At 44.5% G+C, this 11,406-nt stretch overlaps 1 protein-coding gene across 1 annotated transcript in view; it reads right to left on the reverse strand.

Annotated features, from left to right (window-relative positions):
* Nucleotides 1-10,507, reverse strand: part of ADAMTS20 (ADAM metallopeptidase with thrombospondin type 1 motif 20) — a 100,808-nt gene extending 90,301 nt beyond the window's left edge. Inside the window, exons 1-2 of the mRNA XM_055712400.1 lie at nucleotides 10,047-10,507; nucleotides 9,352-9,698 (exon numbers count right to left, since the gene is read on the reverse strand). Coding sequence (XP_055568375.1) covers nucleotides 9,352-9,698; nucleotides 10,047-10,137 — 438 coding nt within the window. The 5' untranslated portion in view covers nucleotides 10,138-10,507. The remainder of the gene's footprint in view (nucleotides 1-9,351; nucleotides 9,699-10,046) is intronic.
* Between the last annotated feature and the right edge of the window lie 899 nt (nucleotides 10,508-11,406).

Raw genomic sequence — 11,406 nt, forward strand, 5'->3', positions numbered from 1 at the left:
CTGCTGATACAAGTGGAGCTATTACTGTGAGTTAGGTGCACAAGGAAACAGGCTGGAAGATCCAAACGAAAAATACTTTTGGTAAAACCAAATAAAGTGAAGTCATTTAGATGTACAGAGGCAGGTTGCTGAAACAGGAGCCCAAGCATTTGCAGGAAATGAAATCAGAAATGAACTGGATTTACTTATCATCTACAGATGCCTCTCAAACCATATAACAAGAACTCTGCCTGAAACATTCTATTTCTGTTCTCAGATAAAGAGGTAAAAGTACATTTAAAAGATCTCTTCAGTGGAAGTGGAGTACAAAATCGAAAACAGCCGCTTGCACATCATAAATAAGTGGTCCAAAGAGGGAGTGCTATGCAGGACTATGCATATGCATAGATTGAGGAAATTTATGAGCAAACCCACATGAGAAAGATAATTTATTTCTTGGATTTAGAGTACTCTGGATGAGTTAGACACTTTATATTAAATCAAGGTTCAATGGATCAACAGCTACTCACTATATACAGTATGTCTTGGTGGTTTGAAGTCGCTTCAAACTATATAGTCTTAATCAGTGTATTTGCTCTATTCCAAGAGTAGTAGAAATAAATATTGCAGAAGTTATGATTAAAGTATGTACCATGCCCATACACAAAATTACATCTTTGTGTATAACAGCAAGTTTGTAGAACACATGGAAAACATAAGGGATATATAACAGGTTTCAGAAATGTGGAATTAATCTTAATATGTCCAACAGCAAAATTGGAAAGGTTTCAGAAAAATGCTAGAAGAACAACTGAAGTTCTGGAAAACATGACTCTAAACTGGCAGACTCCCTCCCAGGTAAGCTCCACTCCTGTGCTCTAGTATTTTTCATCCCCTCATGCTATGGCTTCTTAACTCAAACAGAAAAACCTGCAAGTGGCTTACAGTAAGAACACATTCATGGTCAAATTACAAAATCCCTTCCTTTCATATTATTCTCTCCCCCCCCCGCCCCGCATTAATTCAAAGCTCTGAGTCATGTGAGAAGCTCTTCACCTTCTTCTTCCTGTTCCACTGTTACAACATTTTCTACTGAAAGACTTAAGCAGCATAGCTTAATTAGTTCACTGAAGAAAAGATTATTAGAGGTTATCTGATCATGGTACACAGCCAACATCTGGAAAAAATTTTTCTACTAGAAGATAGTTCAGCTAGAAACACAAGAAGTAGTGCTTGCAAGCTAACACATGAATTAAAACAAGAACCAATATAATAGAAATAAGCAAATAGTAATAAAATAAATTATGCACTAGCTAAGCAGCAGGGAAGAAATCCAACAATGAATAACTTTTCTGGTGGAACACCCTTTTAGAAGTGATTGAAAGCAACACTACATTTGAAGTTCTGAGAGAGAAATAGAATAAAATCCTAAAAGCTTATTGGGGGTGGGGGGAATCATGTTAACTATGATCTAACTACATTTCCTTAGAAATTCTGGGATGTTAAGATTTCATGAGGAGATAGTAATCACAACTTTAGCACACTTAATCACACCTTGAACAGAACTGATGAGGTATCCACTCATGCTCAGAAGCTTCCAGGTCTGGAAAGGCACCTAACCACTAGTTAAATGAAATTACGTAACTCCAGACTGGAATTTGAATTCCATGTAAACTCATACAGGGATGTTACCTCTTTGTATGTTTAGATCACAGCTGATCTAGCCATGCTGATAACCATAGCACTGGATCCAGCATCCTTACTACTGAGTTACTTTCATTCAGAAACACATACCAGAAAATAAAAATGGTATTTACCTCTGGCATAATGCATAGGAAAAAGAATATTCTTGCAGGAAGTGTAGAAGCCAGCACTATGTACCCTGAACATCGCTTTGTAAGTCTATTGCAGGCAAGAAAGCCTGGCTGGAACTGGTAAAAATGGTATTCCAGGAGTTTCTAAATAGAATTGGTAACAACAACAGACTGGCTAAATAGCAGACAACTTGAGGGAACGTTACAATAACAATCTCAAAGACAGCTGGAAAGAGCAGGGTTCATGGCAATTAAGAAGATTCATTGGAGTGGAAGGAAGAGAGAGAGGCGATTTATTTATTTTTACCTTTATGTACAATTCACAGTGAACAAGTAGACAAGTCAAAAATTATGTATAACAGCTTTTTTCATAGATATATACATACCGATTTCATTATAGAAAGGCAGCTATTCTGCAATACCTGTTGCAACTGGTGAAACAAAATATATATATACATAACGGGGTTTTCTGGTTTGGTTGTTTTTTTCTGGGAGGAACAGAGTTTTTGGCTTTGACTTGGTTTTTAGGGGAGGTAGTTTATTCATGTGCTAAAAACATCATGAAGCCAAGTATTCCCACAGAACACAGACCTAGGGGATCCATATGCTTAATCTTGGAGAAAGCTCCACCATATAATCTTGTCTGTCTCAGTAAGTGTCAAGCAAATTTACATTTGCAACTTATCTCTCTTTAAAGAGAGCTTCCTAGCTTTGATATTTTTAAGTACATGCAGAACTACCTTTTTCTCTCACTGTAAATGAGTAGCTCCCTAAAGTCCTTTCAACCTCAGATGCACCATCAGGCACTTATCACAAGTACACATAAGGTATGGCTAGATTTTCACCTGTTATAGTCAACCACACAGTAAGTTACTTTGAGTACTTTTGTCAATATGTGTATACCCAGAAGGTACAACCTGTTCTCACAGTGTCTGACTTCGCTACCACAGTCTTGCCATTTTCTACATGAGGGTACATCCAAAACAGAATGACAACTGAGACTATTGCAGATACGTTATCTCATGGGCAAAGCTTATCTATTCCCCAAGAGTACAAAGTTTCCCAAGATCTGTAACAGTTGTTAACTGCCACCTGGGGCTGGAAACATTGACAAAAAAACCCCAAACCAAGCTGTTTTGCACACCATTTCAGTAACAGCTTATCTAGTGACAGCAGATGGCCATATGTTGTGTTCTCTGCCCACCTCTGACATCCCTGTCACTTATGTTCAGGCACAGTACCTTATGCATACTTCCTGGAAGTTTAATGAACACTCTTATATACAGATACATAGATGTACACACACAAAAGTAAATCCAACCTCCTGTGGCTGCCCACAGCTTTCCAGCAAATAAACCTAAATTGTCACATAAACCCAAAATGATGGAAAAAAAAGATTGTCGATGTCCTGTAAAGGCAGCAGTTAAGAGCAGGCTGCAGCCATCAGAACAGTTTGGCAAACATAACACGCTCAAGCAGCAGCCAGGGAAGAAGGCTCCCAGACATAGGATGTGGGCAAAAGGCAGGTCAGCGATGGCTGAGAATCCTTGACATAAATTGTTATGTAGGCACGTCCCAGCCTGTCTAAAGGACAATTCATGCAGAATTGCTGCTGAGAAGGTAAACACACATTCAGATCCTACTGCTTCTGATAAGACATTTTCAGTGACAGACCTTCACGTGCACAATTTGCAACCCTGTGTATTTTCTCAGTTTGCAACTGCAATTACCACCTGCATTTGCTGATCTGTGCTGTTCCATGTGTAAAAGCATAGTATCTGTGGAAATACTTTCAGGAAAAGCAGAGATGTAAAGAGCTTGAGGAAAATGTACTGGGGATATTTCAGGGTTTTTGTAACAGCTGCAGGGGAGACCTGAACTGTCTTACTATTTTATAACAAATTGTGTGATGAATAGTGATTTTGCCAAGGCAGCCAGGCAGAAATTGACTCTGGAATACAGGATCATATTCAAGTAAATTCAAGCGTTATGTTCTACAATCAGACACGTGAAAAAACATGTAGTGTCTATATGCAGGAAAACAAAGCTAAAAACAAGTGAGATAGCAAAAGAAGTGTGCCCTTCATTCCGTGCCTAGCAGAGCAAGACTAGGAAGGCTTCAGGAAACTGTAGTCATTAAAACAGACTCTTGTTGAAAAATGCTAGATCAAGTGTCACACAAGTGGAAATACTGAAAATTGGCCCCGCTTGTGAGAATACATATTAAGGAAAAACTAATAGGAAAACAAATTAAAGTGAATGAAATAAAAAACAAATGAAATTAAGTCAAGACCAAAAGAATAAATAATCAGAGAAGAAAGCAGCAAAAAGAAAAGTGAAAAATTCAAATGAAGCTATGAAGTACAAAAATCTTTATCCAGACCTTTTCAATATACGGAAGGTAGAGTTCAGTCTACTTCCTGATCCTTGTCTGTTCTGTTTAGCTATGAAAACAACACTCAGAAAGAAAGAACATTTATCTTTTACTTACAAAGTCAATCCTTGTACTTGAAACAGTTTTGTGCTGCTAGTAAGAGATAGAACAAATGCACAGCATGATTATGGAAGCACTGAAGTTTTTGACTGCTGTGTTGCAGAGACTCAGGGCTGGAGTCTCACTTTGTATACCAGAACTATTAAGCCGAAGTCATCACATCAGCCAGTCAGCAGCAGAAAGACTTAGTTTGAGCAAACAAGAATTGATTGTCTTGAGTTGACATTTAAATATGACTTTTTTTCCCCACCATATGATGGAATCTCTACACTAAGATGAAAATCTATAAAAACTAGTATGTGGCTCATGGATGGATGCTCATAGGTTTATAAATGTGACCTGAATGCTGAATACTGCTGAATACTAATCTGCCTTTCAGATTTAGCAGGTAACTTTTTTTGAAGTGACAGCCCATAAATTAAAGCATTAAGTTTCACCAAGGTAAGGGTATCTTCGAGTTCGAAGTATTAACTGGAAAACCAGTGCAGTTTAACTTATTGAAGTTATTAGTGCTAAGAAGCACAGAACTGGGGAGCAAGTGTCTGGAGTCTGTTACCTGCACTAGATCTCCACAAGAAACTAGATGGTAGCTATACTATGCTAGCACTAGTTTCTAGCAAATTGTTTGGTTTGGTTCTTTGTTTACATTTGTTGTTGGGTTGGGGGTTTTTAACCCAAGAATTCAAAAATACATTTCATTAAGATAAATTCCAGGACTGCCTGCTTTTCCTTGAAAGGAACCACTGCACTCATCCATAGTAACTGACAGAATTGTTTTCAAAATCTCCCAGAAAGGTAATCCACTCATCCATATTAAAAAATAACAAAAAACTAACCTCTTGTACTGAGGAAATTCTGAAGTTTCACACTTAGGTATGTATTCCTGCCATTCTCCAGACAAAAGTAACTGTGATGTGCAGTAAAGGAGTGTTACTGAGGGGCTTCCTTTAACTCTCAAGGAAGGAATTTGTCACTCAGACCTTGTTACACTCCAGAAGCTACATCAGAACAAAGCACTAGTAGACTGCAGAAAGCTGACAGCTAGCAAATCCATGCAAGATCTTATTCCTGTGTACTTTCCTACAAACATTTGACAGTCAGTCAGCATGTGACGTTACTCTATACAACAGAGGCTGTACATCCAAGCAGATGTCCATTTCCTCCTTTCTTACCTTTCCCTCTCTCACAGTAGAGCCACATAAAACACCTTTGGCACTTAGGCATTCTCCCAGCTCACAAAAACTGATTTTAACTATCCTCAGCATCAGTCAATACATTCCTGATCTCCAAGAAAGAACACCAGGCTTCTCAAAGGACTAAACAACCTTTTTATAGCATTCATTCAAGATTATATATTAAAAAAAAAAACCCAACATAAAAAAACCTACAGACAAGGAGCTGCTAAGAATTGAAGGCTCATTCTAGCTATGAATAGTGATAGCTCCCTCTGTAAGACACTTTATTCACTGGTATTTGCTCATATTTGTCAATAAACTTTAAGCCATATGCTGTCAAACGATTCATTTTTCTTCTCCCTCTGATTTTGCTGTCTGGATAACATTTGAGAGGTCTATTTAGTCTACATACATCCGAGGACATTCTCAGAAGATCTTGTTTCCCCTATCTGTAGGAAGCTGCAACTGATTATTGCAGTGAAAGTAAAAAAAAAATAAAATACAGAACTCAGGAAAATAAAGTATGAAATTTCAAAAATTACTCTAAAGATGCATGAAATACGCCTGTATGTGATCAGATGTTCAACTAGGCACCCAGGCCATCACTCCAAATGACCTTCTGCCTTTGACGGCATCCCAAACTTCCCTAATTACACACTCCCTCTTTGCAATTACTACAGACTCCCTGCTGACCTTCTAACCCCTCTTTGCCATTTGCACCCCTGAACTCAGGGCATGCTCTGAAATGCAACAGAACAAAACTGCATACAGGGTGCCAGGAGCCATTAAGCAATGCTCCATGGATACTCAGTTGCACATGCTCTTGGCACACTCAGAAAAAAGCTTAACAGAGAGTGAAAAGGGAAAGCAGAGCTTGAGGATGAGGACAAGCTCAACTTGAGAAAGCGAAAAAGAAAACAAACTTTGGAAGCAGCACTGAAGCTGTGAATGAAGGCAGTGCAGAGCTTGGGAATAGATGCCTGCAGGATAAAGTCAACACAAGTACCTGGTTTATCTTCACATTACTCAGGCAATTTTTAAAATTACATTGTTAAACTTCTGGTACCTTTTTATCTAAGTCCAAGTCCTTTTTTCCTCCCTAGTTTTTACAGCATTGGTCTACAGCAATTGCCTTATATATGCAAAGCTGGAACATAAAATTATTCCTAATAGTACAAAGCAATCTCTTCTATTTTAATTTCCATACACCAAGCTCAAGTTCAGCACTGAGGAAAATGGATCCTACAAAAAAAAAACCAAAACAAAACAACAAAACACCCCGGTATTTTACTCAAACATAATACAGGGCTACTGAGTCACTGCTCTAGTTTTTACCATCTCACTCACAATAGCATCTTACCTCAGAAGCAGTCCCACTTAAATCTCTGTGTGTATTTGTTAAGCATGGTACTGTTCAATAGAAGAGCAATAACTGACTGGCTTACTTTTGCAGGTACATTTGTTGAATGCAAAAAGCTATGAAATTGTAAGAACCCTGAGAAAAAACATCTTTTTACTAACTTTTGAAGGCAGCCCCACCTGAGAGTAGGGAATGCACTCAGGGAGGACAAGGTCTCAGAGGAAAATTCCACCTGGCCTCTGTCTCCCTCCTTTCACATCCATTCTTGTCTCAATGGTAAAAAGTAGTCTCCTCTGGCAGTCACATGAGGAGTGGAACATTTACTTTGTATACATGAGGATGAGGAGGAACATTAGACTGAAGGCTCCAAGTCAGGTCAGAGGGCACTCTGCGCAGATACAGACAACCAGCGAGCTACAACCGCCTCTTCATCCCCACACAATCCCTCCCCTGGGGAACTACAGGCATGTCCCACACAAAGTGTACCACCAGCCATGGCACAGCTTTGCTTCCTCTTCTGAAAACCTTACCAGCTTCATGAGTAAGGGGAAAGCAGCCACAATGTTGGGTATGCTACACTGCCTGCAAAACCATGTCTGCTGGGCAGAAGGTAAAGTGAGCAGCAAGAGAAGGTCCTTAGAGTACTGGGACAGCAAGGCCTCTTTGCTGGTGGCTCAGTAATGCACTCTGGTCAACCAGGCAACAACTGAGGACGTGAAGTCCAGCCAGAAGCTGCAATGAAAGTTCATGAGGCTCATCTAGAAGAGGCAAAGGCTCAGTTTAAAGGCACTTGGGGATTTCTGAGTGGACACATACATGATGCGAACTGTAAGGTACCAGTAAAGTAGACAGAGAAACAAGAGAAGTGAGACATTTGTTACTGAAGAGAGTCTTGTGCTGAAGAGCCTGAGAAATGCTAAATAATAGGTAGCTGAGACAACTTTCGAGTGCAGTAGGTACATGTTTTTCAGAAAAATTATTTTCAGCACATGTGATCCCTTCAAGTAATCAAAAGTAATGGTTTGCAGGGACAGAATTAGAACAGACAACAGAAGTTATGAAAAGAGAAGGTTTTAAAACTTCTCATATTTATTCTTTATAGAGTATGATACTACTGTCAATGCCATGGTTATATAAGCATCTACTAACGCATGAGATCAACCAACCATATTTGTGATTCCTCCTCTTTGCTACTCCCTCTTTAAGTTAGTGCAGCCTATTGGGGTGTTTAGTACAGGTTTGAACTGGGTTTTGGATAATGCAGACAAGAACCAGTGACAGCTGTTTGTAAAGCAAGATATATAGGCAAAACTAACAAATACAGAACTACCGTTTTCAAATGCTTACTCCTCCAGTAATTTCCAAGGAGAAGCCCAAGCCTACAGACCTCAATCCAAAGACAAGGTGGCATATATCCAAGAATAAGCACAAGAGGTGTCTCTCTCAAGTACCAACTATTTCTGATCCTCTTTTCCATCACCTTCTTATAACACACATTACACCTTCCTGCACCCATCCAGTCAACTCCATTCTATTTTCTATATGCTTGTAGAAGAGATTAGAACACAAAGTTGGATTTTTTCAGTTCCTCCAGGCCCCCCCCCCCCCCAAAAAAAAGAAAAAGTTTTGCATCTTTACTTTCCTGAGTGACTGCAGAAACCATGGAACAACCTCAACTTAAATTTACAGTAATATTTACAAAATCGTATTTTTACAGTGTGCATATCAGAAATACTTGTCTTCAGCATTTCAGTAAACAGTAAACAGAAAATGGTAAAGCACTAGGTATCAGTCTTGTTTCTGGACACAATAAAATATAGCAACACAGTACAACTGTTTTAATAGACAGTGGTGTTATACTACTTCTTCATTATCACTTTGGAAGACATAAGCAATGCTATCAAGGGATAAGTAAAAGATGTATATCAATGGAGTTTTGATTTGTTTGCTCAATTCAATTCTTCAGAAGTGTTTTATAGACACACTCCTATTGAAATTTGGAGGAACCTTCCCACTCATTTTCATATGAAACATGACTAGAGAACATGGCTACACACCTATTAGAACATGACACACCTCTTCAGCATTGCTGAAAGTAGATGAAGAAAGATAGCAACACTAGTTGTTCTCATTGTCTCAAGCACCATTATTCCTCACTCATAACCACACAGTATCTATAAAGCTACACACACATAACTGATGCTGAATAACAGCATCAATTTATCAAAACAATAGCTTACTGTGTTTGAGGCATGTTTTTTCCTCCATTATAACATTCTTGGTGTCAGGAGTTACACCAACCAGTTCTACTGCAGGCCAGCAATGGCTCCTTTGAAAGCAGCATTTGTATATCCCACCAAAAAGTATCATCATGACTGCACACTGCCGATGCCAAGACATTTCATGACCAACTACTTGGAATGATGCCTGAGGATTTCCAGCTCAGCTCTGCAGCAAAGGCATCCCACTATGTTTCTTTCAGTGAGAAGAATATGAATGGAGACAGGAGGCAGTAACCAACATGCTTACCAAGCCACCACAGATGCTGAAGACAGCCATGTGCATCTCCTGTGCATTGACATGCCCACGGTAGAAACAGTGGCGCAAATCAGGGGAGGGCTGCTGCTGCGGGGCCCCTATGTGCACCACAGTGTACTGAGCGGCAACAAAGCCCGCATCAGCACTCAGGTTGAGCTGGAAGACCTGCCCGTACGCGCTGAGCTGGTAATGTGTTCGGAAAGCGGTGGGCTCCAGTGGTGCCTCCAAGCTCCTTTTCCTCCTGCTGAAGTGATGCGCGTGAGGGAAAACTTCTCCAAATTCATTCACTCGGACAGGTGTGACGATTTCATAGGAGGAGAGCTGCTTCACTAAGGTCTCTGCAACAGAAATCAAAAAACTCGGCCTGAAGCAACCGCACAGCGGCGACCTTCGCTCGCACCCGGCACTCGCTGCGCTAGCCAGGGGTGCGGTGACAGGCGGGGACAGCGGGCCTGCCTCCAGCGCGCCCGGCGACACCCCGCTCCGGCCCCACCGCCCGCCGTCCCGCGCGGCTGCCGTGGGGCGCCCCAAGGGCCACCCCCCCCAAACGGCGGCCCCGCTGCCCCCCGTGAGGAAACGCTCCCGCCGCCCTGCCCGCCGCCGCGGCGGCTGCCCCACAGGGCACGGCGTCTGCCGCGGGGCCAGGACCCCCGGTACGGCCGCCGCCTTTGTTGCCGCCTGTTTACCTTGTCCCGGGTGGAAGCGGGCTCCCCGCGACTCGATGAGGAGCGGGCAGAGGAGGCACAGCAGAGCCGCCAGCCACCTCGCCACCCGCATGGCTCGCTCGCGGCGGGCGTGCCCGCAGCGCCCCCGGGCCGCTGCCTCAGCAGCCGCCGGCGGCCGGGGCCGGCCCCGCACCGCGCGGCTCCTCCATGCTCCCCGCGCCCCCCGCTGCTCCGCGCTCCCCTCACACGGCCGCGCCCGCGGGAAGCCGCGCCGCGCCCGCGCTCCCTCTCCTCCCAGCCCCGCGCCTCCGCTGCCCCAGTTCGCTCGCCGCCACCGGGGTGGGCGAGGGCGGCCCTTCCCGGCCCTTCCTCCTCCTCCGCCGCCTGCCGTGCCCAAGCCCGTGCCCCTGCCCCCGCCGCCGGCGGGGAGGCGAGGAGGTGCCCAGCTGCCCTCAGGCGGTGGCCATCCCCCGACCCGCACTTCAAAGCGGGCCCCGGGCGCCGGCCCGCCCCCGGGGCTGGGGCTGCCCAATGGCGCAGGGCAGCCCCGCGCGCGGCCGCCGTGCGGCACCTCCCCCTCGCGCACCGCCCGCCCGCGCCGGGACCTCGGCCGGGGCACGGGGCCCGCTCCCGCCGCCTGCCGCCCCTCGGCCCCCGCAGAGCCCGGGGGCGGTGTCCGCTCGGAGCCAGCCGGGCCTGGGGGAAGCCCGGCGGTACCGAACTCGCCCCGGGAACGGCGGAGGCAGCGCCGTGGGCTCGGGGCGCCCCCTCGGGCTCCGTGTTGCCCGCGCGTACCCACCGCTCACCCCACCCTGCGCCTCGGCGGCGGCGTGAGGGCGGTGCCATCGGCAGCTTCGCGGGGAGCCCGTCTGCCGGCAGAGGCCGACGCCGGGGCGCTGGCAGGCCGGGCTTGTAACGCCGGGGCCCCGCGGGCTTCGATTATTGTGCCTGGGCAAAGCCTTCACAAACCGCCTGTGCCCGCACTCGGGGCCTGCGCCCCTCACATGGAGCCCGGGGGTTACCAAGCCGCACTGCGAAGAGGTTGTCAGGAGGCCCTGCCACGGCAATCCCTGTACAAGTACAATGGTTCCTTTTCAGGAAAAGTAGGCAGCTCTGGAATTTGTTTTGCTGAAATGTAATTTTCAGTTGTTTGGTCCTTCTTATAACTGTGATTAAACCTACGTCTTGGGAGGGGGAGAGCAGGAATCTCGCCTCGAACCAAAAAACCCACAAGTTGGAGAATCCATTTCGTTGATGGCTAATCACTGTCAAAGATAGGTGAATCATTTTCAGCAGCATCCATCTAAACGAAAGTATCTACAGTGCAGATACTTACGGTGAGCTGGGTTTCTGAGCCGGCGCGGGGTCTAGCCAGTACAGG

Source organism: Falco cherrug, chromosome 5 (genome assembly GCF_023634085.1).
Source record: "Falco cherrug isolate bFalChe1 chromosome 5, bFalChe1.pri, whole genome shotgun sequence".
Taxonomy (NCBI): domain Eukaryota; kingdom Metazoa; phylum Chordata; class Aves; order Falconiformes; family Falconidae; genus Falco; species Falco cherrug.